We start from the raw sequence: 26,514 nt of genomic DNA, 5'->3' as shown, positions 1-26,514 counted from the left end.
GGGACACAGAAGAGGAACACCCAACCTAGTCTGGTGGCTGGGTCAGAAGAGGCTTCCAGAAAGAAGTAATCATTGAACTGCATCTTAAAGGATGAGTGGCTGTTTTCCAGTGGAATAGAGGTAACTGCAGACAGAGGAAGCAGTGGGAGCAAAGCCCTCAGGATGGGAAAAAGCACAGTGCTTGTAAAGAGCTACAGGCTGTTGCAGCTGCTGGAGAGAAGAACAATTGGCCCTCCATATCTCTGGGATCTGGAGCTGCAGATTCAGCCAACCACAGGTCAATTGAAAATATTAGAAAATAAAAAAAAAATACAACAATAAAAAATATATAAATAAAAGTACAGTAAGGTATAAAAACCATTTACATAGCATTTACCTCAAATTAGGTATTTTAAGTAATCTAGACACGATTTAAAGCATACATGAGGATATGCATAGGTTATAGGCAAACACCATGCCATTTTATGTAAGGGACTTGAACATCCGAGGGTTTTGGTATCTGCAGGAGGTCCTGGAACCAATCTCCTGCCGATACTGAGGGAAGACAGTGTCAGGAAGGGAGGGGTCAGAAGATGCCAGACTCAGCTATGGTACAGACACTTGTTTTTAAAATACTGGATGCAACAGGAAGCTCTGTCCTGCTGCAGAATATAAGGGAACATGGGGAAGAACAAGATATGAAGTCAAAACTGTGATTGATCACAGGCAAGAAGAAAAATGCCCCCGTTATTGAAAATACATATCATTTAGCTTTTAGCAGGAGCAGAATCTCAAAATGTGCGGTGGTGGTAGGCAGCTGATTACCAACAGACTCCCTACATTATTTTTGCGAGGTTTCAGCTTCTTGGTATGTTCTCATTTTAATTTCTGCCAAGCTGGTCCCCAGGAATGTCTGCTCCACCAATAAGACACACCTTGAAAGTGAATGGGAGTTTAGAGAATTTAAGAGACAGTGAAGAGGGTATTCCAGGCATTTGAAACAATAGGGGAAAAAGTAAAATGCAGAAAACGACAAAGGTATTTGAGTGCCAACATGTCAACAAAGATGGGTGGGATGTGGTACCCTTTAAAAGGGCTATTAACATACAAACATCATCTAATACTATACACACTGTAGGAGTTTGGTGGAATGGCCCAATCAGGAGAATTACTATCTAGTTTTTTTATAAGTAAGGAAAGGAAATTAGATAAAAGGGTCAGACTGAGAAAGGAAACCCAGGGAAGAGAGGAGAGGCCTTTCTGCCTAAAATAATCCTTCGCAGAGGTTTAGTCTAGGGTCATCGATCATCACTGATTATTAGGAAAACAGAAATGGTCTGTATCTCTTCTAGACCATTTCCCCTTTGTGCAGTGTTAAACAAACAATTATTCATAACATTTGTCAAAGACTATGAGGAAGCCTTTATTCAAGAGAGACTACTGATGGCAGGGAAGCTTTTGCGGAAGCGGGAGGGACTGGGCTCAATTTTGAATACAAGGACAAGTGAGGATTTATTGCCACCAAGTAGAATGGGGATCAACAGATGAAAAATTACTAAGAGGAAATATCAAAGGTGAGGGAAGATTCTGGGTTTACTCAACTTGACGGATTTCTGCTGAAGGCAGGCCAGAGTGATAGGATATTCTGCTTGGGGATTTGAGATTTGGGATGGGGGAAATGAGGGATGAGAAAGGTCTATAGCTCCTGGCTGAAGAGGGAAGCAGGTCCTACATCCCAGAATAGTCTCTGGGTTTATCTGGGCAGTCAGAAATGCAGGCAAACTCCTTCGAAAGTCCCTTGACCCAAGTGCAGTGAGAAGCGCTTAAAGGCCACGCAGATGTGGACAGCGGTAATCGCAGCTGACCACCCACCATCCTTCCACACTTTGGGATCATCATAATCTTTTTTTTTTTCTTTTTGAGACACAGTCTCACTCTATTGCCCAGGCTACAGTGCAGTGGCACAATCTCGGCTCACTGCAACCTCCGCCTCCCAGGTTCACGCAATTCTCCTGTCTCAGCCTCCCAAGTAGCTGGGATTATAGGCGCCCACCACCACACCCAGCTAATTTTTTGTATTTTTAGTAGAGACGGGGTTTCACCATGCTGGACAGGCTGGTCTCGAAATCCTGACCTCAGGAGCTCCCCCCGCCTTGGCCTCCCAAACTGCTGGGATTACAGGCATGAGGCACTGTGCCCGGCCAGTCTTGATAAATTCTTGTAGCCTCGCACTGCTGGCCCAGATAGTCACAGCTCACCCGCAACAAATAAGTGAGTCTTTCTGAGCCTCAGTTTTCTCACTAGTAGGATGGACATAAACTTTTTCCTTCCAGCAACAAAATGTGGCTCAAGTCCAAAAACGAATATGAAAGCATTTTGCAAATTAAAACTCCTATTAACATGTAATTATTGGGAACAGTGTTATTACAAACACTGTAACATGCCAACAACAAATGGAATTTGAATCAGCTTTAGCCATACTGCCATAGTGGTTAAGACTCCCGATCCAAGAATGCATTATCAAATAGCCAAATGTGAGTCAATATGTTTTGAACATTAAGACTCATGATGTAATCACTAAAATAAAGCCACTCAAAATCCTATTTAACTTGTTCAAAACGTTCTTATCTATGTTAAGGGATAGTGAGAACAAAAACCTTATATCTGAGAAATGCAAGCACCTTTAAATTATCAGGCCCAGAAAGGCATTTAAAATGTTCACAGCAATCCATGCTCACTCCCCTTTGAGCTGAGTAATTACTTCCTGAAGCCAATTGCTATGTGGGCTCTAGACTGACGCCAAGTGGCCCTAAAATGCCATACACCCTATAGTTCAACAATACATAGCCAATCACTAACCAATGTTATCTCTGTAAACCAATGAGAATCCCTGATTAACAATTTTTGTAACCGCGCCCCCCCGCCCTTTTGATTTGTCCTTTAAAAACCTGAGCCTCTCTTTTGTTCTCTGGAGCAGTCCCCAAGGCATCTTGGAAGTGTGTCCTGCACTGCAGTCCTCAACTGTTGTGCTTGAATAAACTCTGTAAACTAGATTCTGACCTTTTTGGTTATTTGAGGTTAACAATAGTATATTTTAAATTAAAAGTCTCTGGCTGGGACGGTAGCCCACGCCTGTAATCCCAGCACTTCAGGAGGCTGAGGTGGGCGGATTATGAGGTCAGGAGATTGAGACCATCCTAGCCAACACAGTGAAAACCCGTGTCTACTAAAGAATACAAAAAATTAGCCAGGCATAGTGGCGAGCGCCTGTAGTCCCAGCTACTCGGGAGACTGAGGCAGAATGGCGTGAACCCAGGAGGCGGAGGTTGCAGTGAGCCGAGATTGCGTCACTGCACTCCAGCCTGGGCGACAGAGCAAGACTCTGTCTCAAAAAAAAAAAATTAAAAGTCTCTATTAGACGTATGCTTATTGGCATGTAAACTCAAACAAAGTAGACAAATACTGTATGAAAACCGATGTCTAGCCAGATCTAGCTAAAGATAGTAAGTAGCTTGAAAAGTTAAGTAAGCAAGAGATATGGGTGGGAGGGAATGACAGGAAGAAAAACAAGGCAAAGTGGAAAATTACTACTTCCGATTAGGGGAGAAAAGTGAAGGATTCATACATTCGGTAGCATGTCCCCTATAGAGATCAGTAATGTTTCTTTTTCATTAACTTTCTTCAAATAGCTGGCTTGAAAAGCAGCACCTACTTTATTATTTAAGAGTTCTTCAAATATTGACTTTTAGTTTTCACAACAAAGTGAGAGTAGAAAACGGCACTGTTTGTAACCAGGAGAAAACGACAACTCTTAAGTTGAAGCCTCAGTGTTTGGGCTCACTGAATCGTGTCACATCACTGTCACCTATGATCTAGGGATACAAAGGGACAGCAAATAGGGCATAATTTGTTTTTTTTTTTAGATATTGCTAGTCTTTAGATATAACCCTGAGTTTATAGCAAATACAGGGGATTAGAGAACAAGCTCAATGACACTACTATTCAGCTAACACACAAAGCCAGGAGATAGGACTTTCTGTAGGGTGTTGACTTAAAATCATGAGATCTATACATTAGAGAAGAACTTTATTTCTTATATTGAGGTGCAACCTGCAGGGTGGGAAGCAGAGCCTTTGGCTGGGAACAAAAGCAACCATTTCAAGGGAAGAAGTGGGGAACAGGAGTTTTACACTAACTGGGCTGGCTAACGTACATATTTAACAGGTTATAGAAGGAGCTATGCATATTCATGAAAGGTGGACTTACGCATGTATGATAAGCAAACATACATGTTACACAAACCCCATGTTCTCTTGGGTTGGAGACTTAACATTAAAATGCAGTAAAATTAAGCTTCATATGTCAAAAGGTGCACAGCCTGAGTAAACCAGCCAGAACTAGTCTGTGACTGCTGGTCATTTGTCAGGAAGGAATGCGCAGTGCAACTGGTCAGCTGTCATGTCAAAAGCACAAAAAAGGAGGAGAGTCTGGCTGTGGTGTCAGGTGGTTGGCTGAAGTCAAGGAGAGGAGTGAGTCTTGTTTCCGTTCCAGGGCTGGTATCTATTTAACGCTTACAAACAAAGTCTGGTATCAGTTAGTGAGGAATGGGGTGTACTGAGGTGTAACCAACCTCTCATCTCATCATGGCTGGAAAACTTAGATTTCAGAGTTTTTCTGGGGTCTCCTTGGCCAAGGCGGTGTCCATTCAGTCAGTCGGTGGGGCAGGGGGGTGCTTAGAATTTTATTTTTATTTCATGTTTCCCCATTGTAGCCACGATCTGCTGCAGGCAGCACCAACAGCCAAATCTTTATTTTGTCCCACGTCATTGCCAGGCTGGTGTGGCTACCTGTCCCAGATCCACCCATTCCCTAGGATAGCCAATTGGACATCCTAGATCAGGCAGGAATAGAGAGATGGCAGGTAGTCATTAACCCATAAGGTATAAGAGATACAAGAGCCAAAAGGAATGGCTACAGAATTAACTTGCCTGTAAGTTCTATGCACTGAACCATCATAATTCTGGTTTTAACCAGGGACTTCTTGCAGTCCTACCATAAGTAATTTGAATGTTAAGAAAGTATGATGGAGACTATGAATATGACAAACACTTAGACAGCAGCTTGAAAGGGATTTCCCAGGCCAGTTGGAAGCCAACTAAATAGATCGTTGAGAGGATTAGTAGTTCATACCTCTTGTAACCATTTAAGCTTGTTTGGATAGTCTTTCTCTAAGCGTCTTTTTTTTTTTTGTTTTTGAGACGGTGTCTCACTCTGTTGCCCAGACTGGAGTGCAGAGGCGTCATCTTGGTTCACTGCCAGCTTCGCCTCCCGGGTTCACACCATCCTCCTGAGTAGCTTAGACTACAGGCGCCTGTCACCATGCCCGGCTAATTTGTTGTACTTTTAGTAGAGACAGGGTTTCACCATGTTAGCCAGGATGGTCTTGATCTTCTGACCTTATGATCCGTCTGCCTTGGCCTCCCAAAGTGCTGGGATTACAGGCGTGAGCCACCGTGCCTGGCTTCTAACAGTTTCTATTTCACCTGAAGTACTCATGTAACAGGAGGTATGGACCAAACAACTCCTTGTTTGGCTAGGAGAAAATCTGCAGCAATTTTATTATCTAATACTACTTGAGCCAAGGAGTTTAGGGATTTTTGTTGAGCTACAAGGCTTTTTGCAGCATCTGCAGCTATCTTGAGGTGGGAAATTAAAGAAAAATAAAATTAAAAAGAGAGAGAAATAAGTTTTCCTGTACTAGGCTGACTTGTCCCAGAGGCAGCAACAGGCACATCCCAGACCCAGGAAAAGTCTTGATATTATCTAATGTGCTCTGGAGACTCTCCCAGCACTCCCTCAACATAGGGAGAAGAAAAACAAATTTTCCTTTGTTTTATGGTATGAGTTTATAGATTCTTGTTCTCTGTAACTAGTAACTTCAAGTATTTTGTTGTATCTGAGAAGTATACAAAGGTCATGAGAAGCCTGAGTAGGCCTGAACTACAGCTGCCTGGGCACCAAAGTGAAGGTTATGGGATAAGCCTGTGCCTAGGCAAACCTAGATAATGGACGTCTGGGTTGCTTGGCAACGGTCATGAGCAATCCTGAGTTTGTCCTGCCTCTGTACCCTTGCTTTCACACCACTGTAAGCTTGCTTCAAGCTAGCTCACCTCCTTTTGTGACGTGTGTATTAAAAGTCAAGTGCTGGCTTTGTTCTGGGCTCAGTCTTTGGACATGAGTCTGCTGGGCCTGAGTGCACTCAATAAAAGATTCTCCTGTTTCAACCCGAGGTCTCTCTCATCCCCCTAAGTCCTGCAACAATCTGACTAACAGTGGCAGAGACTTTTCAAGTAATATCCTTATTGACATAAATCCCAACACTTGGAATTAATATTCCCAGGATGCTTTGATCTGTATCATCTTCATACCCTGCGAATACAGACCTTTTAGTTTAATAGTGGAGAGAAAGGGGGTCCTTCTGTAAGTTTGTGGAAGGATATGGGGGTTACAAAATATCCCAGCAAGCAGGAACCTTCTAACTGTAGGCTGTCAAGGCAACAGTGTGCCCAAAGCTGTGCAGGTGGATCAGACCCTATGCCACATACAAACACAGAGCCTGAATGGGGGGCACAAGTGATACTCCTGAGGGTGTCTTAATTAGCAGATGCATTCATGAGGAGCGCTGACATCACCAAACTGAACCATGGGCCATTTCTCTTGCAAGCTTTCCAGAATCCACTCACTTATTTTAAATGTAAATATTGTGGGCACTGTAGGGATACATTTTTAACTTTATTTATCTGATGTAGATGACACTTGTCTATCCAGTAGTTCTTAGGTCAAGAAGGTCCCCTGGTAGGCCGGGTGAGGTGGCTCACGCCCGTAATCCCAGCACTCTGGGAGGCCGAGGCAGGTGGATCACTTGAGGTCAGGAGTTTAAGATCAGCCTGGCCAACATGGTGAAATCCAGTCTCTACTAAAAATATAAAAATTAGCCGGGCATGGTGGCAGGTGCCTGTAATCCCAGCTCTTGGGACGCTGAGGCAGGAGAGTTGCTTGAACCCAGGAGGCGGAGGTTACCGTGCGCTCAGATCTCACCACTGCACTTCAGCCTGGGTAACAGAGCAAGACTCAGTCTCAAAAAACCCCAAAAAACAAAAAAGCCAAAGAACAACAACAACAACAAAGAAGGTCCCATGGTAAAGAATGGGTCTCCAATGTTAAAAACACAGGACAAATCAAAACAAGGGGTGACAATATCTGGGCTTTGAAGCAATTGGACCTGGAAAGTCAACAGGGAAAGGGGTTGGTCTGGGAAAGGGGTGACATTAGGGACATCTGAGAAGTCAGTGACAGATATTACCAATGGCACATATCTATCATGAATGGATCAGGGAAACTGTTGGCAAATCCAGCAATCCAACAAGTTTCCTTCTACTAGCAACATTTGGGACAGCTTAACTAAGTGTTATCATGCCATTCTCTGCAGTGAGACAAGACAGAGGGGGAAAGGGGACAGTATGTGTATAAGAGTAAAAGGAACGGAGGGAACAGCCATTTAACAATTCAGAAAACTGAACCAAGGGAAAAACCATAAATCCCACAGAAATCCAAGGGGATTATCTGACAAACTTTAGGGACTGACCTTAAGTAAGAGAATACTTCACTACAGGAACAGAACAATGACGTCCTCAGGAGTGGGGGTCACAAGCCCTGCTCAGTTCTGATAAAGACAGGAAGAGGAAGCATACAGGTAGCTAACTAAACATTGAAGTTACCGAGTAGGAAGGCATGGAACAAATTCTATTAGTTTAGATAGAGGCAAATTATTAAGTGAGACCCAGTGTATTTGAATACAGTCCTGGCCCTGGGTCTCACAAAAGCAGTTTATGTGGACTATTGCCTTTTTCTGGGTCTAGAGATAGGCTTTGGTTAACTGAAGTCTCGCGTAGAGACCGGCACCAACTTCCAAGTTTCAGCAGGGGTTGTTTTCAGATAAGACATGTGTGACTAGGAGTCAGGTCTCTGTAACTTAGCAGCACAAGGATTAATTAATAGCACCCATCCAGTAGGCTGGAGGAAGTATTTTAACTGATGTCTCTTCTACTACTTGTCATCACCAAGCTGGAGGTAGTAATACTGGAGTTTATGGCCTGTCGGGGAAGCTGTAAAAAGATTCTACAACCTGCAGTTGTAGAATTTTTTATAGCTTTAACAAGCCCCTGGCAATAAGCCTAAAGTTCCCTCCTGTAATTGGGCAGGAGAAACTATTTCCTGGTCTAAGTGCACAGACCAATCAGTACAATTTCAAAAGGGGAGAGCTGACATTTACTGGTGGGAGTGGACTGCAGAATCAGTAACGCTAATGGGAGAGCTTTAGGCCAGGAAAGGTTAAGTTTGTGTAACTTTTGCCAGCTGGTTTTCAATGATCCCATTAGATTGTTCAATTAGCCCAGAGGACTGGGGGGAGTAGGCACAGTGAAAGTGCTGTAAAAGGGCACATTTAAAAAACTTGTTCTAGTATTTGGCAAGTAAAATGAGTGCCTCTATCGCTGTGGAATTCAGTGGGAACACCTCAGAGAGGAATGCTTTTTCTCAAGCAGCATTTCGGCCACCACCATGGCTGTTGCTTGTTTACAGGTGGAAGACTTACCTCAATGAAAATACATCAACCATTAGAAGAATAAAATTTAATCTGTGGGACGGTGGCAACTAAATGAAATCAAGTCGTCACATGGTTAAGGAACCCTAGGGGGAGAGGAAATTGTCCTGGAGTGAGCCTCAGGAGTTCACCTGGGTTATACTGAGGGTAGATATTGCAAAGTTTATCTAGCTGAGGGGCAAGAGCTGGAGAGAGTCACCAAAAGTAGCACTGTCTACCCTGCTGAATCATTTTGTCTGGATTCCAATGGATTAGATTACATATAAAGGTTGTTTGTCTTTGCAGGGTGCTGGGTAGGACTGGATGTCCATTTGGACCTTCCTGTAATTTTGTCTGGGGACTGGAAGTGCAATTTTGTTTAATCCATTTCCCTCTTCCAGACTCCAAGACTGTCTTGTGAAAATGAGTCTGCAAAGGTCTTCAGATGGGGAGGAGGGCAAGGAAGAAGAGCAAGGGGAGGAGGAGGAGAAGTGGGTTGAATACATGTAACTTGGCAAGGAGCCACTTGCAGGGTGGCAGCTTTAGCTGCGGCATCCACTAGGAGGTTGCCTTCACTGTCTTCTGTCTTGTCAGAGAAACGTCCCTGGACGATGATAACGGTTAGGGCTCAATGAGCCTGAATGGCATCTAAGAGAAACAAAACAGTCTTTGTTTTTGTTTTTTTTCTGAGACAGAGTCTCACTCTGTCGCCCAGGCTGGAGTGCAGTGGTGCGATCTCAGCTCAACGCAACCTCCACCTCCCAGGCTCAAGTGATTCTCCTGCCTCAGCCTCCCTCGTAGTTGGGCTCACAGGTGCGTGCCGCCACATCTGGCTAATTTTTGTGTTTTTTATAGAGACGAGGCTTCACCATGTCTCCACAGGTGAAAGTCCCTTAAACTTGGTCAGGCTGGTCTCGAACTCCTGACCTCAAGTAATCTACCTGCCTCAGCCTCCCAAAGTGCTAGTATTACAGGCGTGAGCCACTGCACCCGGCCTAGTCTTTGTTCTTTTTTTTTTTTTTTTTTTTTTTTTTGAGACGGAGTCTTGCTCTGTCGCCCAGGCTGGAGTGCAGTGGCCGGATCTCAGCTCACTGCAAGCTCCGCCTCCCGGGTTTACGCCATTCTCCTGCCTCAGCCTCCGGAGTAGCGGGGACTACAGGCGCCTGCCACCTCGCCCGGCTAGTTTTTTGTATTTTTAGTAGAGACGGGGTTTCAACATGTTAGCCAGGATGGTCTCGAACTCCTGACCTCATGATCCACCCGTCTCGGCCTCCCAAAGTGCTGGGATTACAGGCTTGAGCCACCGCGCCCGGCCGGCAGTCTTTGTTCTTAAAAGGTTGTCCAGAGGAAGTAAAAAAATGCTCTTTGTTTCTAGAGCATGCCAAAATCATGGGCAACTCCAAAGACATACAAGCTGTCTGTATAAATATTAGCCATTTCATCCCTGGCCAGAGGCAGGCCCAAGTGAGGGGATGCTAATTCTGCTTGTTGAGCAGATCGGGCAGGTGGCTGGGGGCCTGATTCAATGGTTCCCATCAGAGACCACCACATAGGCTGCACAATGGAAGCCAGCAGAATTTTTCAGAAAGGATCCATCAGTGGGTAAGGGGGTCTCCCTTAAGTCTATATAGGTGAGAGAAGGGTGTTTGTAAAGACAACGCAGTCTTTGGGTGCACAAATCTCCTCTTAAAGGCAAAACGGGGTCAGGCGCGGTGGTGCACGCCTTAATCCCAGCACTTTGGGAGGTTGAGGCTGGCGGATCATGAGGTCAGGCAATCAAGACCATCCTGGCAACACGGTGAAACCTCGTCTCTACTAAAAATACAAACAATTATCCGGGCATGGTGGTGGGTGCCTGTAGTCCCAGCTACTCAGGAGAATGGCGTGAACCCGGAAGGTGGAGCTTGCAGTGAGCCAAGATGATGCCACTGCACTCCAGCCTGCGTGACAGAGTGAGACTCTTTCTCAAAAAAAAAAAAAAAAAGAAAAAAAAAAGAAAAATGGTAGTTACATTAAGGAGGTTACAGTAAATTATGGTTAGGTTAGAAGAGGAGGAGAAAAGTATCTCATAGGAGGTCAATCAACTGGCTTAAAGATGCTGAGTGAGGGGACAGGTGCAAAGCGCCTAAATCGAATAAGAAACATATACAATGAAAGGGGAATCTCAGGAGTAATTTTTTGGTAGCCTTGATGAGGGCTGAGGGGGTGGTGACTGCCCTCAGTACAGGAAGGAATGCCTGGTGAAACTGGTCAGCTGTCATGGTGAAACTGCAAAAAAGGAGGGGAGGCTGGTCACCATGTCAGGCAGTTGGCTGATGTCAGCAGAGGAGCAAGTCTTCCATTCTTTGTTTTTCCAGGGCTGGTTTCCGTTTAACTTTTAGGAAAAGTCCGGTATTCGTTAGTAAGGAAGGAGACCATGACCATCTTATTATGTTTGGGAATTTGTTTTTCATGTTTTTCTGGAGTCTACTTGGCCAAAGAGGGGGGGGTCTGTTCAGCCAGTTTAGGGGACTTAGAATTTTATTTTTATTTCACAGGGACAATGAGCCCAGCTGCTTTGGCAAGTCAGTGCCATTAAAAAAAGAAATGTGCTAGATCAAGGGGTTGGTAAACTAAGGCCCACAAGCCACTGCCTACTTTTGTTTGCCTCTCAGCTAAGAATGACTTTACATTTTTAAATAGTTGAAGAAAATCAAAATAATATTTTGTGACACATCAAAATTATAAGAACTTCAAGTTTCAGTGACCATAAGTTTTACTGGAACATGGCCACACCTACTTACATACTGTCTATCACCTGCTTTTGAATGACAAGGTGTGAGATAGGAAAACTGTATTCTCATACTCACAATACTCTGAATACTTCATTTTTTTTTTTTTTTAAGTAGAGATGGGTCTCACTTTGTTGCCCAGGCTGGTCTTGAACTCCTGGGCTCAAGCAGTCCTCCCGCCTTGGCCTCCCAAAGTGCTCGGATTACAGGTGTGAGGATTCATTTCTGACATCACGTAGGTGTGGGGTTTCCTCTCCCAACAACCAATTCTCTGACACCAGCTGGGTGACCTACAATTTAACTCAATTCTCACACTATCTACCTGGAGATAACATCAGACGGCAGAAGTCAAGGGCTCAGTCCCACAAGACTCCTCCCATTCCAGATGCCAATTACAAGCAGTAGGTTCCCATGTTACCTACAACTTATCCAACTTGGCTACAATCAGAGGTTCCCACAACCCCCTTCTCAGGTTTGATCATTTTCTAGAGCAGCTCATGGAACTTAGGAAAGCACTTTACTTATTACCCATTCATTATAAAAAGATGCAGCTCAAAAAGGACCACGTGGAAGAGACACATAGAGACATGTGTGGGTTTTTACAGAAGCTTCACCATGTAGGTATGATTGATTAAATCACTGGCTATTAGTGAACAACTCAACCTTCAGTTCCTCTCCCCTTCCCCAGAGGTGGGAGTGGGTGGGAGGGACTGAAACTTCCAACTCTCTAATCACATGATTGGTTTTCCTAGGCAAACCCCCATCCTGAGGCTATCCAGGAGCCCCCAGTCATCAGTCATCTTAGTAGCATACAAAAAGACAGCACTTAGGAGATTCCAAAGGTTTCAGGAGTTGTGCACAAAGGAATGGGAGCAGAGAACAAATATGTATTTATTATTACATCACAGTACACACAAGGGCAGAGTTGAATAGCTGCAATGAGATCACATGACCCTCAAAGTCTAAAATATTTACTATATGGCCCTTTAAAGAAAAAGTTTGCAAACCTCTGCACTTGATTTAAAAACTTAAGGAACAACCAAATGTGTGGCTCTAAATGGGATACTATTTTGGATATGACCACCAACGGACATTTTTGGAACAACAGGAAAAGTTTGAGTATGGTTTTGGTATTAGTTAAGATGAAAATTTCCTGAAATAGAAAGGTGGAGACTGTGATTGAAAAAAGCAGATTACAAAAGAGTAGCCTCAGTATGATCTTATTTTGTTTGGTATGCCTACAGAAGATCTGGAAAGATAGATATGGAGGTGTTATGTGTGATTTGGAGGAACTATATTAATTTGCTTTTGCATTGCTATAAAGGAACACCTGAGACTGGGTAATTTATAAAGAAAAGAGGTTTATTTGGCTCATGGTTCTGCAGGTTGTACAAGATGCATGACACCAGCATCTGCTTTTGGGAGGATCTCAGTAAGTTTCCAACCCTGGTGGAAAGAAAAGGGGAACCAGTGTGAACTCATTACCACAGGGAGGTCATCAAGCCTTTTATGAGGGATCCACCCCTATGAGATGGATGGTGGGAAGTGACCCAAACACCTCCCACTGGACCCACCCCAACGTTGGACAGCAAATTTTAACATGAGATTTGGAGGGGACAAATATCTAAATGATATCAGGAATGGAATGTGATGTTTTTATTTTCACTGTTGTTTGTATTTTGCATTTTCTTCTTGCACAGATATTTCTCATTTTTTTGTGTACTGTGTAGTCTAAGATCAATGCAGTAGAGATTTTGGCATATAATCGTTGCAGGTAGAAGTATTTTTGAGAGTGGAAGAGTTTGTAAATAACACCCAGGGAACAGAATATAAAAAATTCCACTTGTGAAGAAAGAAAAGAGTATAAGTTGGGCTAAAGAAATTTTCATGCTGGCCGGTGGCTCCACGTGTAATCCCAGAATTTTGGGAGGTGGAGGTGGAAGGACTGCTTAAGGCCAGCAATTCAAGACCAACCTGAGCAACATAGCAAGACACTGTCTCTACAAAAAAAAATTAGCCTGGTGTGGTGGTGAGCGCCTCTAGTCTCAGCTACCTGGGAGGATGAGGCAGGAAGATCACTTGAGCCCAGGAGGTCAATGCGGGAGCCATGATCTAAGCCACTATACTCCAGCCTAGGTGACAGAGCAAGACCCTGTCTCAAAACAAACAAAAACTCCCACTGTTGGTGTATAGTTCTAAGGGGCAGTCACTTGTTATACAAGTAGAAAAGAGAAATGTAGAAAGAATTATAATGGTCAGCTGTCTTAAACCAAAATCTAAGGTAATTTTCACAATACTGGTTTAATTTTTCATGCAATTGTCCCATGTGAAGCTTGTTCGTGGACCAATCTTCCAGAGATTTAATATGGTGTTTTTCAAAGTATTTTTTCAGAACTCATTATTAGGCTAAGAAGTTAGTCTAGCGATTCCTGGACAGAATTTTTTTAAATGACACAAACTGAAAGATTAAATATCAGAGTAAGTCATATACCAAGGATAGAATGCATAATACGATCTCATTTCTGTTTTAAAAAGGATGGCGGGCGCCTGTAGTCCCAGTTACTCCGGAGGCTGAGGCAGGAGAATGGAGTAAACCCGGGAGGCGGAGCTTGCAGTGAGCCGAGATCCGGCCACCGCACTCCAGCCCGGGCGACAGAGCGAGACTCCGTCTCAAAAAAAAAAAGAAAAAAGGAAAAAAAAAAAAAAACCTTGATATGTTGTATTTTTATGAATCTGCATAACAATCTATTAAAAAATTAGGGAAGGCTATACTTTAAACTTTTAATATGGTTACTTTAGGAGAGCGGGGCTAAAGGAGACCATGCAGAAAAAAATTTATTCCAATTATTTATTCCAATAAAGTCACCTTCTCTAAGAAGTCTTTTCTTGCTTATTTTATCTGGTGCTAATCCCTTTACTAATTTTCTTATCACCTTAGCACTAAAGCCACTCATTCATACTTCCCCAAACGGTCATTGTACTATGCCCCTAGGAAAAAAATATAAAAACCATACCAGAGTATCTGCCTTAAGAGTTTGATCTAGTGGGAAAGACAGACTCATATTTAATTATAAATAATGTGGTATAAGTTTTAAGGAGTAAGTAGGCAGACAGGCAACAGGGCAGGTAGGCAGACAGGCAACAGGGTTGGTAGGCAGAGGGAATATTTTGGCCCCAAACTGCCACTCTAAAACCTTGTCAGAGGTAACAAACAGCATGCACAAGTGTTTATAGAGCAGTCCAGGGATGGGCTAGAAAAGACTGGACAACAGAAGGGCTTTGTATGGTCTGAAAGTACTTAGACTATCCTGAGAATGAGAAATTCGAAGCAAAAGAAACATGTAGCTGATTTGAGTTTTAGATACACCAAAATGGAGTCTACATGGAGGATGGATTTAAGACATTAATTTGAGGCAGGGATTTAGTTGTATAACATAAACACACTTTTAAAAAGTTATGTGGCCTTTCTTTATGGAGTACTTCATGGCTCTTTATTCCATCTCCCTCATCAATTATATCAAACGTTAGGATGGAAAGGCTAAGACACGGCAATGTCTTATTTGAGGACCCCTCCCCAAATCCCTACTCCAGGCTTTCCCACAGCAATTTCAAAACCTTTTTCCTGGCACTTAACATATTCTTCCCTGCGTTTGCTTTTGACTGTACAGTACATAGGTCTTAGGTCTCCAGTCTGAAAACCGCACCACTAGATTTTACAGTTCCACAGGACTTAGCACAATGTCTTTGAAAAAAAATACTGATTAAATAACTCTCAGATGTAAATGTATAATCCTTATCTCTTGATTGCCAGACCACATTCCCAATTGCCCAGATATCTCTACCTGGATGTCCTATAATTATCTCAAACTTAACCTAATCCAAATGGACCTGGGTACCTCTCCTCACCGCCAAACTAGTCATGCTTCCATTTCATATTTCAGTATTTTTCCAAACCCTGAGTCATCTTTGTTCACTCTCTACTACCGGCCATGAACACTCAGCTGCTAAATGCTGCACACATCTCTTCCATTTCTCTCTTTTCCATTACCCTAGTTTAAGTCTTGAAATGATTCCCTACCTCTCCCTATTTCCCACAAAAGCTACATAATAGCTATCAACGTTACCGTGCTAAAGCAGAGGTGTGATCACTGTCATTTCCCACCTTCAAGTAGCTGGAAACCCCACAAAGACGAGGACCATGCCCATTTAAATCCCGGCAGCATTCTCGCTCTCTTGTTCTACCGATGCTGACTGGATCATTGTACTTGCCAAGTACAGAATTTTTTTCTCTCCACTACTTGTGTTCTCTAGTTTCTCCACTAGATGGTGATGACCGTAGAACTGAGAGCTTTGTGCTCTGTTTCTAGGCCAGTGCCAGGCCCACTTGAGGCGCTCATTAACTATGATATGAACGAATGAAAGGTTGAGTGAATTGGTTCCTAAAAGCGGTCATCCTCTCTGCCAAGGCAGAGGGGAAGGGCCGGGAGGTGCACGTGGGATGAATAGGAACACAGTGATTGGCCTTTTTGGAGTTTTTTCTCTTTTTTAAAAACAGAATATATTACAGATGTTGAAAAGAGCACAAAAATCATAACTGTAGGGCTTGGCTTGTTAATTTTTACAAAGAAACACACCCTCGTGAACCCAGGACTTAGATCAAGAACCAGAACATTACCAGCACCCAGAAACCTCCCTGCGCCCTCTTCCATTGAGCGGCCCTTTCAACCCTTACAAAGCCGGAAGGCGCAATTCCTGGGTCCTGTGACCTTGGTGAACAACGCCTGGGACAAGTCAAAAAGACCCAAGGGCGTGGAAAATGCTCCTCTTACCGACAAACTTGAAGCGACCCATGACTGCGGAACGGAGACCTCCCCGGCGGAAGCGGAAGTGGCCGCCGGCTGTTCCGCCCTTCCGGCTGGCATTGTTACGTCAGCTGCCGCAGGCCTACGGATTCCCGGCTGTCCCCGCAGCCGGGAAAGGTCATCGCAGTCATGGCGTTATTGGCGTCGGGGGCCTACCTGACCCATCAGCAGAAGGTGTTGCGGCTTTATAAGCGGGCGCTGCGCCACCTCGAGTCGTGGTGCGTCCACAGGTAAGGAATGGGGACCCAGGACTCGGGGAGGTGATCCTGGAGGCCCCGTGGAGGTAGAGAGGCCCCCGGGTACCGGGAGGTTCAATGACTTCGGGACGGAATTGGAAGGTGGCCTCTCGCTCCACAGAATCCTGTCCTTAGACTCGGGTTCGAATCCAGGCTTCTCCACCCATGGCCGGGAGATCTTGTAGAGTTGCTTATCGGGTCTGGGCCTCAGCTTTTTGTTCAGTGAAACGGACGCAGGACCAGCGCAGAGGGTCGCAGGAAGATTAAGTGAAATAAAGGAATGCGCCTAAAATTGTAATTGTCATGGGTCCAGCGCTCGCTAAATAATCGTTTCCTTCACGATATTCTGCTTTCCAATATTAACAGCAATAAGCTATGCATTATTTTCTTTAGTCAGCAAAACTCTAGGAGTTAGGAATTATCTTAAGCTTATTTTACAGATACGGAGGTAAGCACAGCTAGTAACTTGCTCAAGGTGATAGCGTTTGTAAGTGTCTGAGCCAGGGTTAAAATTTAGGTCTTACTCCAGAGCATCATCATTCGCCCACCCCTCCCATTAGCTTTTCTCTTTTTAGCTTCATCTAGTCCTTTTCATTACCTTTACATCTTTTTCACCTCTTACATAATTCTCTTTCCTTCTCTATCCATCTGAGACTAGTGTTAGAGCATAGTGTAGATTTTAATAACCTAAATTCAATGCAGCGTGGGCTGACAACCAAAGATGTGTGAGTGCCAGGCCTCCACTCCAGTCTTACAACTCCCCAAACCTATCTTATAAGAAGGGCTTCTGGGAAAAAACTCCATGGAAAATGGAGTAGGCCTGGAAGAATTGCACAGGGTATCCTCGAAGCCCAGATTGCATGTATGTGACTATTAGAAAGTCACTGACATACTTCTCTTGATTTGGCAGGAAGATGGCCAAGTACAATGTGATGGGATTGTTAGTTTCTTCCTTGAGTTTTCCCTATTTATTTATTTGACAGAATTTGCAATTCAGATTCTGTGCTCTATGCTAAATATATAAATGTTAGTAATCAATTTTTGAGCTGCAACAGCTCATGGATTAGTGGGGAAAATGGACATGTGAACAAATTGATGATGAAGGAAGTTGAGCCATCCAGGATTCAGGTATCCCAACACAAATGATAAATGTTTGAGGTGATGAATATCCAAATCACCCTGATTTGATCATTATACATTATATGGATGTATTAAAATATCACATGTACCCCGTAGATAGGTACAATTATTATGTGTCAAAAAAAGTTAAACATGAAAAAAAGAATTCAAGCAATACTGAACTACAGCTGGGAATACTAAAGTCCATAGTCCTAGAGGAAGATGATATAAACTAGCTACTATGACAGCTATGGCTCAGCATTTTTAAGATCTGACATTTTTTCTCAATCCTTGCCTTAATTTCTTCCTCCATTTGCCCTCATTGTGCTGTTCTCTGTGGTTCCATCCTAGGCTTACTATGTTGCTGTATGTACTTTGGGCAGCCTCATTTAGTGCTGGGACTTGAGTCACCACCTGCGCTCATTTGTCTCTAGAGCTGTAGTTCAAATTGTTTGTTAGATCACCGACTGTTGGCTGGACATGGTGGCTCACGCCTGTAATCCCAGTACTTTGGGAGGCTGAGGTGGATGGATCAACTGAGGTCAGGAGTTCGAGAACAGCCTGGCCTACATGTGAAGCCCCGTCTACTAAAAATACAAAAATTAGCCAGGTGTGGTGGTGGGTGCCTGTAATCCCATCTACTTGGCAGGCCGAGGCAGAAGAACCGCTTGAACCTGGGAGGCAGAGGTTGCAGTGAGGCAAGATCGCCCCATTGCACTCCAGCCTGGGCAACAAGAGTGAAACATTGTCTCAAAAAATAATAATAAAAAAAAAAATTGAAAAGATCACTAACTGTTCTCTCAAACTCAATTTATCTAAATTCTTTGAAATCAAACTTGTTTTCCTATCACTCCCCATTCTGACTCTTTTCCCAAATTTCCTGCCTCTGCTAATGGTATTATTAGTAATTTAGTTACTGAGCTTCAAGTCTCAGAATTGATCTCAAGTATTTGCTCCTTACTCCTTTGCCAATAACACACATACTCATACACCATGTATAATTCAATACTGGTTTTTGTAAATTCTCTTTCTAGTATGGTATTAGTAACTGACATTATTGAACACTTGGGATGTACCAGGCACTTTTTAAAGTGTGTTTATCTTATTGAATGTTTACAAGAGACGGAGTTTTGCTCTTGTTGCCCAGGCTGAAGTGCAAGGCGCGATCTTGGCTCACCACAACCTCCATCTTTCGGGTTCAAGCGCTTCTCCTGCCTCAGCCTCTCAAGTAGCTGGGATTATAGGCACCCACCACCATGCCCGGCTAATTTTTGTATTTTTAGTAGAGACAGGGTTTTGCCATGTTGGCCAGGCTGGTCTTGAACTCCTGACCTCAGGTGACCCACCCACCCACCTCAGCCTCCCAAAGTGCTGGGATTATAGGCATGAGCCACTGCACCTTGCCAGAAGACATTAACTTACCCCAGGTTACACAACTAGTAGTGGCAGAGCTAAGATTCAGGCCTACACAGTCTGATTGCAGAGCCTATTCTCATAACTTGGAAGTCTAAATGTCTCTAAATGTCTCTCCTGTCTCCTGTCACCATCACAGCTCCCTACTTTCAGGCCCTTGTCATCTGTGTCCTAGATTATTGTCAAAACCTCCTAGCTGATCTTTGCCCAGTTTCTTTAGAACTTGACTTTAACTTGCCTAAGGTTATGCAGCTAGTGTCAGAGTCAGGATACAAACCCAGTTCTGTATGAGCTAAGCAATACTGTTTCCGCTAAGTAACACCTTTCTTATTCATCTTTGTATCTCCAGAATTTAGCATAGTGACTAGCACAAGATAGAAGGAAATGGAAGTTGTCATTCGATGAATGTTGAATGATCCTACAGAGGTTATAGCTTTTCTCTTGCAAATTCTTTTTTTTTTTTTTTTGTTTAAATCCTCTTTCCATTGTTGGATGTAAGAGGAGAAAAATGGTTAGGGTATATATTTAATACATTATTTTTTTGCTGCTGCTGTTTGGTGGGCTATAGAGGAAGCAGCCATGATGATACGGCTGCTCCATTAGGAGGGTTGGGGGAGGTCTACTGCCCATCCAGAAGGTGTCAGGAGTGCAGCCTCCTGTCAGACAGCAACTCTGACCATGTGAGTAGGTAACATTTCTAATCTTCAAAATCATTTTGGTTTAAGAGACAAATACCGATACTTTGCTTGTTTGCTGAGAGCCCGGTTTGAAGAACATAAGAATGAAAAGGATATGATGAAGGCCACCCAGCTGCTGAAGGAGGCTGAGGAAGAATTCTGGTACCGTCAGCATCCACAGCCGTACATCTTCCCTGACTCTCCTGGGGGCACCTCCTATGAGAGATACGATTGCTACAAGGTAGGCGAGAATTACAATGATGACTGCCTTCTGAGAGATGGATTTTGTTTCTTCAGTCCCAGACATCAGCCTTAGAAATCACTTGCCCTTCAAGGGGTAGCTAGGAGACTTCTTTCCTGACAGTTGTCAGATGCAGGCCTACCTCATTTTATTGCATTTTGTTTTATTGTGCTTGGCAGATAAGTGTTTTTACAGATTGAAGGTTTGTGGCAACCCTGTGCTGAGTGAGTCTCTGGGCACCATTTTTCCAACACCGTGTGCTCACTTCCTGTCTCTGGTTCTCAGTTTGGCAATTCTTGCAAGATTTCAGACTTTTTTTATTATTACTCTGTCTGTTGTGGTGAACTGTCATCAGTCACCTTCAATGTTACTATTGTCATTGTTTGGGGGCATAAAAACTATGCCCATATAAGACAGCAGACTTAATCCATAAATGTGTGTGTCCTGACGGTCACCGACCAGTAGTTCCCCTGCCTCTATCCCTCTCGTCAGGGCTCCCTATTCCCTAACACAGCAACACTGAAATTAGGACAATTAATGTTCGTACTATAGCCTGTTAAGTGTTCAAGTGAAAGCAAGAGTTACATGTCTCTCACTTACATCCGTTGCACATCTCTTACTTTAATCAAAAGCTAGAAATGATTAAGCTGAGTGAGGAAGGCATGTTGAAAGCCAAGATGGGCAGAAAGCTAGTCCTTTTCTGCTGGTTAGCCAAGTTGTGAATGTAAAGGAAACTAAAGGTTTTTTAAGGAAATTAAAAGTGCTGCTCCAGTGAACACACAAATGATAAGTGAAACAGTCTTATTGCTGATATGGAGAACGTTTTAGTTGTTGGGACAAAAGATCAAACCAGCTACAATATTCCCTTAAGCCAAAGCCTAATCCAGAGTAAGTCTTTAACTCTTCATTTCTGTGAAGGCCAAGAGAGATTAGGAAGCTGCAGAAAAAAAGTTGGAAGCTAGTAGAGGTTGGTCCATGAGGTTTAAGGAAAAAAGCCATCTCTGTAACACAGATGTGCAAGGTGAAGTAACAAGTGCTGATGGAAAAGCTGCAGCAAATTATTACACAAAAGCTGGCTAAGATAGTTGATGAAGGTGGCTGTACTCAACAACAGATTTTCAGTGGAGATGAAGTAGCCTTTTTTTGGAATAAGATACCATCTAGAACTTTCATACCTTGAGAGAAGTCAATGCCTGGCTTCAAAACTTCAAGGACAGGCTGACTTTCTTGTTAGGGGCTAATGCAGCTGGTGGTTTTAAGTTGAAGCCATTGTTCATTTGCCATTCTGAAAATCCTGGGGCCCTTAAGAATTATGCTAAACCTACTCTGCCTGTGCCCTAGAAATGGAATAACAAAGCCTGAGTTACGGCAAATCTGTGTACAACATGGTTTACTGAATCTTTTAAACCCACTGTCGAGACCTGCTACCATGTCTACTAACATAACATGCATTCTGCAGCCCATGGATCAAGGAGTAATTTCAACTTGCAAGTTTTATTATTTAAGAAATATATTTTTGCACAGTTATAGTTGACATAGATATTGATTCCTCTGATGGATTTGGGCATAGTAAAATTTTCTGGAAAGAATTCACCATTCTAAATGCCATTAAGGATATTTATGATTCATGGGAAGAGATCAAAATATCAGCTTTAATGGGGTTGGAAGAAGTTGATTCCAACCCTTGTGGATGACTTTGAAGGGCTCAAGACTTCAGCAGAGGAAGTAACTGCAGAAGTTGTGGAAATAGCAAGAGAGCCAGAATAGAAGTTGATCCTGAGGATGTGACTGAATTGCTCTAATCTCATGATAAATCTTGAACAGATGAAGAGCTGCTTCTTATGGATGAGTAAGAAAGTGGTTTCTTGAGATGGAGTCTCCTCGTGAAGATTTTGTGAACACTGAGGAAATGGTAACAAAAGACTTCACATAGTACATCAGCTTAGTTGATTAAGCAGCAGCAGGGTTCGAGAGGATTGACTCCAATTTTGCAAGAAGTTCTTCCGTGAGTAAAATGCTATCAAATGGCATCACATGCTATAGAAGTGTTTGGTGAAAGGAAGTCAATTGATGTGGCAAACCTCATTGTTATTTTAGGAAATTGCCAAAGCCACTCCAACCGTCGGCAAACATCACCCTGTTTAGTCACCAGCCATCAGCATTGACACAATACTCTCCACCAGTAAAAAGATTGATTTTCTGATGGCTCAGATGATTGTTGGCAGTTTTTATCAGTAATGTATTTCTTTTGTTTTTGTTTTGAAAACGGTCTCCCTCTGTTGCCCAGGCTGGAGTGCAATAGCATGATCATAGCTCACTGTAGCCTGGACCCCCTGGGCTCAAGCAGTTCTCCTGTCCTAGCCAACCAAGTAGCTAAGAATACACGTGCACACCACCACACCTAGCTAATTTATTTTATTTTTTGTAGAGATGGAGTCTTGCTATGTTGTCCAGGCTGGTCTCGAACTGCCACCCTCATAGAATCTCCCTACCTCAGCCTTCAAAGGGCTGGGAATAAAGGCAGGAGCCACCTCGCCCAACCAATAATGTATTTTTAAATTAGGTACATTTTTTATGTATATTATGTGAGGTTTGCCCCATCAATTGACTTTTCCTTTCACGAAATATTTCTATAGCATGTGATGCCATTTGATAGCATTTTAACCACAGAAGAACTTCTTTCAAAATTGGAGTGAATCCTCTCAAATCCTGCCACTGCTTTATCAACTAAGTTGTACTATTCCAAGTCCTTTGTTATTTAATCAATATTCACAAAATCTTCACCAGGAGACTACATCTCAACAGACATCATAATGCTATCGGACACTTTATAGTATAGTATAAACATAACTTTTATATGCACTGGGAAACCAAAACCATTTTGTGACTTGCTTTATTGTGATACTTGCTATATATGCAGCGGTGTGGATCCAAACCCGCAGTATCTCTAAGGTGTGCCAGTACTGTTTTTTAGGTGTCAGTTTTCTCTGAGATGTCATTAAGACTTTCAGATTTAAGGTCGTACAGTATACTTTTTGCTATAACAAAGTTCGTTTTAGACTTTAAAGTTAACCAACTTGGATTGATGCTTAATATTTCTCAGATACTCTAAGAGTTCCAAGTAAGATAAGACTACTCTGGATATTTAGAGAAGGCAGGTAGGTGAGGAATGAAGCCAATTCTCCTTGGACTGACGATGGTGCTATTTTTTAGCACCGTCTTTGACTCTAAGGCATTTTCCTTTATTATTGGTTCCTGCTTATCCTCTGCTGTTCCTTGCTTAGAGTTGGAAACAGTCTGGTAGTTGCAGTGGTTATAAAAATAAAAATGTACCTTGATCTTTGTCTTACATCTCCTGAGCAGGCCCTATCAGGGATAGGTAAGTGTGTCCTGTGGATTGATACCATGATTTCCTCTCCTGACAGCTCCCAGAATGGTGCTTAGATGACTGGCATCCTTCTGAGAAGGCAATGTATCCTGATTACTTTGCCAAGAGAGAACAGTGGAAGAAACTGCGGAGGGAAAGCTGGGAACGAGAGGTGCGTTCTACTTGTACTTCAGTATTCCTTAGCTATGTAGATGGAGTCAAGTTTTGCTCCCCACATGCAGAGGTCCAGATTCCAGCCATGACAGTTACTCTGGGCCCTTACTTCTCAGATATACCGTGGTATCTAAGTGTATCAGTTTAACATTTATAACCACCTTACAAGTAAGTTAAAGTGCATTCCCTGGTCTTTTTGGCTTTGTCTTTGATTTTGATTCATGTTAGAATGGTCAGTTATATTTTTAAAAGCTCAATCTTGCTGTAGTGTGAAGAATATATTGGAGAGGGGAAGAGAAGAAGCAGAGAGACCCTTCTAGGATTATTGCAGAAGTTTAGTCAAAAGGTTGTCATGATCAGCACTAGGGTGGATGAAATGGATATGGAAGGAAATTTACTCAGGACATCATTTGGAGGGATGTGATGACTGACTGGATGTTGAGGGTAGGCAAGGGACAGGGAGGAATCAAGAATGGTTTCCGGGGCAGGGTGCAGTGGCTCACACCTGTAATCCCAGTGCTTTGGGAGGCCAAAGTGGGTGGGTGATAGCTTGAGGTCAGGACATGACCAGCCTGACTAACATGGTGAAACCCTGTCTCTACTAAAAGTACAAATAATTAGCCGGGCGTGGTGGTGTACACGTGTAATCCCAGCTACTTGGGAGGCCAAGGCAGGAGAATTGCTTGAACCCAGGAGGTGGAGGTTGCAGTGAGCTGAGATTGCACCACTGTACTCCAGCCTGGGCGACAGAGCAAGACTCCATCTCAAAAAAAGAGAGAGAGAGAATGGTTTCTGGGTTTGAAGCTTTAACATCTGGAGTTTGGTGATGTTTTACCAAGATAGGGAAGATTGGGGAAGGGGGTACAGGTGTCAGAGCAGCAATCGAGAATTGATTTTGGAAGGGTGAAGTTTGAGAATCCTGTGACATGCCAAGTGCAGATGTCAGAAGCCAGCTTTAGATGTGGAAATCTGGAACTCCCAGGAGAGATTTGGCCTAGAAACAGAAACTTGGGAGTTTTCAGTTTTAAAAGCCATGGAGAGATGTATGGAATCTTTAGGAGAGAGTGTAGAGAAAGAAGAAAAGGAGAAAGGATTCTTTGTCCATTATAATTGGGCAAAAGATTATATATAAATTTGGGTTGGAAGTTTTGAAGATGACAGACTTGTGTAATAGCTTTTTATTTTTATTTTTTTTTTAGTGAAATAAGAGGAAAAGCCCAGAACGAGTGGGTGCAGCATGTTTGGAGAATATGTGATGGTCATGGGGAGAAGGTGTGATAGTCATGGGGAGAGGAAGAGCTTGCTGGAGAGTACTAGGATGGCCAGGTGGCGAAGGCCCATTTGAGGTTGGGAGTGGTTAGTCAGTAATGACTCCGATGTGCTCCAGTGTCTTTTTTCTCTTTAGCAATACTAAGCTATATGGGCACAGGCCTGAGGGTGTGTGGTTCGGTTTGTCTGTTGCTCAGAGAGAGTGACAAGGGACTTGAGGTTATTGGAGAGGAAGCCATTGTCATGATGGAATCTAAGCTGGATTGAAAAACCACAAAGTCAAGCCAGGGGGCATATGCAGAGAGGGAAGGTCAAGTTGGGAGGGCCTGTGAAATGTAGTCTGAGTTTCAAGGAGGCATTTAAACAAGTCAGTGGGAAAGGGAGAGTGTGGTTGGACAGTGGGGTATTTGAATTCATGATTTGGAAGTTGTGCTGGTTCTGGTGATAACACTAAGGATATTGACCTTTGCAAGTGTTTGGCCAAGGGGGACCCGAAGGAAGGGCACTGTGGCCAAAGGGGGCAGTGTTTTGTCAGAAATGTCTCACCGTTTAGAAGCCGGAAGTATATTCATAGTGAGCCACGGGTTCATTCTGCAACTGATCACTGGGATAACCTCAACAATTCCTCCTTTACATATGCCATCACTTCAGCATTATTAAGCAGCACATGTGACTGGAGGCCGAGGGCAGCCACAATCCAGAATGGGTTATCCACTGTTAGGACATTTATCTTGGCTATAACTAGAACTGGAAGTAGTAGGGCAGCATTTGGCAGAACTGGGCATATTTTTACCTGTGATTTTGTGGTTTATTTTTGTCCTTGGTTGCTAGGAAGGGGGCTTACAATGAACATCCCCAACATATTATGAACTGAGGTTTCTTAATGGTGCTTTTGGAGAACACTTAGCTGAGACACAAAAATAAATGTTTTTCTGGTCAGTGGGTGGGGGACTGTGACAAGGAGAATAGGAATGATAGTTGTCATGTTTTTGTCTACAGAGTAAGAGGAGGTCCAGATAATGAGGTGATGAAAAGGGGTGGGGGGAAGAATAGGAGGGAGGAAGAATAGGCTTTACTGTTTAGAAGAATGGGACAACCCTTAAGGAGACTTTTCTGAAAGTGTGGGTATGAAAATAAAGCAGGTATATGTGAAAAACACTTTTCAATATTGTGATCAAACAGTGTGTCATGTCAGTGACACACCATAGATACAAAGCTGACCCTTCACTGCAGCAAACAGATTTTTATATTCAATCAGATTCCTTTGGTAATGATTCCTTCCTTGCCTCCTTCTAGGTTAAGCAGCTGCAGGAGGAAACGCCACCTGGTGGTCCTTTAACTGAAGCTTTGCCCCCTGCCCGAAAGGAAGGTGATTTGCCCCCACTGTGGTGGCATATTGTGACCAGACCCCGGGAGCGGCCCACATAGAGAGAGAGATCCCTCATCTTTCATACTTGCAAGTGAAATACGTTACACAACATGCACTTGCCCTAATAAAAAAATCAATGAAATGGTCTCTGGTATGACTGGCGTTCTTCTAAGAATTACCGTGATGCCAAGTGACTGTGCCACTCTCATTGTTTTATCAATTGTGCATGTGAAGAAAATAACGGGACGTGTAGTCGGTCGGCTGTGTTCTCTGCAATAAATCACGGATAGCACATGTTACCAGTGAGGAAAAACTGAGGCAGAACCAGATTGAGGCGAATAACCTCTCAAGTCAAAAGCCTAATTAGCTGTGGTAACTAGAAGGAATAAACAAAGC

The 26,514-nt window shown here is 43.2% G+C and overlaps 2 protein-coding genes across 10 annotated transcripts in view; one reads left to right on the top strand and one right to left on the bottom strand.

The window, feature by feature from the left end:
• TATDN1 (TatD DNase domain containing 1) overlaps nt 1–16,293 on the bottom strand; it is a 50,823-nt gene extending 34,530 nt beyond the window's left edge. For 8 of the 9 annotated variants that reach the window (XM_030937551.1, XM_010363900.2, XM_030937553.1 and 5 more), the window contains exon 1: nt 16,221–16,293. In XM_030937551.1, the coding sequence (XP_030793411.1) occupies nt 16,221–16,242 (22 nt within the window). In that variant the 5' untranslated portion in view covers nt 16,243–16,293. Of the gene's footprint in view, nt 1–7,624; nt 7,644–16,220 lie in introns of those variants that run through there. The other variant, XM_030937552.1, reaches the window with a different exon arrangement.
• Nucleotides 16,294–16,295: 2 nt separating this feature from the next.
• On the top strand, nt 16,296–26,265 carry NDUFB9 (NADH:ubiquinone oxidoreductase subunit B9). The gene is made up of 4 exons (XM_010363904.2): nt 16,296–16,483; nt 19,747–19,939; nt 23,365–23,478; nt 26,046–26,265. The coding sequence occupies exons 1-4, from the start codon at nt 16,383–16,385 to the stop codon at nt 26,175–26,177; spliced, it is 540 nt and encodes a 179-aa protein (XP_010362206.2). The 5' UTR covers nt 16,296–16,382; the 3' UTR covers nt 26,178–26,265.
• Nucleotides 26,266–26,514: the final 249 nt, after the last annotated feature.

This window comes from Rhinopithecus roxellana, chromosome 9, assembly GCF_007565055.1.
Source record: "Rhinopithecus roxellana isolate Shanxi Qingling chromosome 9, ASM756505v1, whole genome shotgun sequence".
In the NCBI taxonomy this organism is placed as follows: Eukaryota; Metazoa; Chordata; class Mammalia; order Primates; family Cercopithecidae; genus Rhinopithecus; species Rhinopithecus roxellana.
The sequence above is the reverse complement of the archived record's forward strand: the minus strand, read 5'-3'. Positions and strand labels throughout refer to the sequence as shown.

Coding starts and splice junctions, on each gene's coding strand:
- NDUFB9 (XM_010363904.2), top strand. CDS start 16,383: ATGGCGTTATTGGCGTCGGGGGCCTACCTGACCCATCAGCAGAAGGTG. Junction 16,484..19,746: donor GAGTCGTGGTGCGTCCACAG/GTAAGGAATGGG, acceptor TTTTGGTTTAAG/AGACAAATACCGATACTTTG. Junction 23,479..26,045: donor GGGAAAGCTGGGAACGAGAG/GTGCGTTCTACT, acceptor GCCTCCTTCTAG/GTTAAGCAGCTGCAGGAGGA.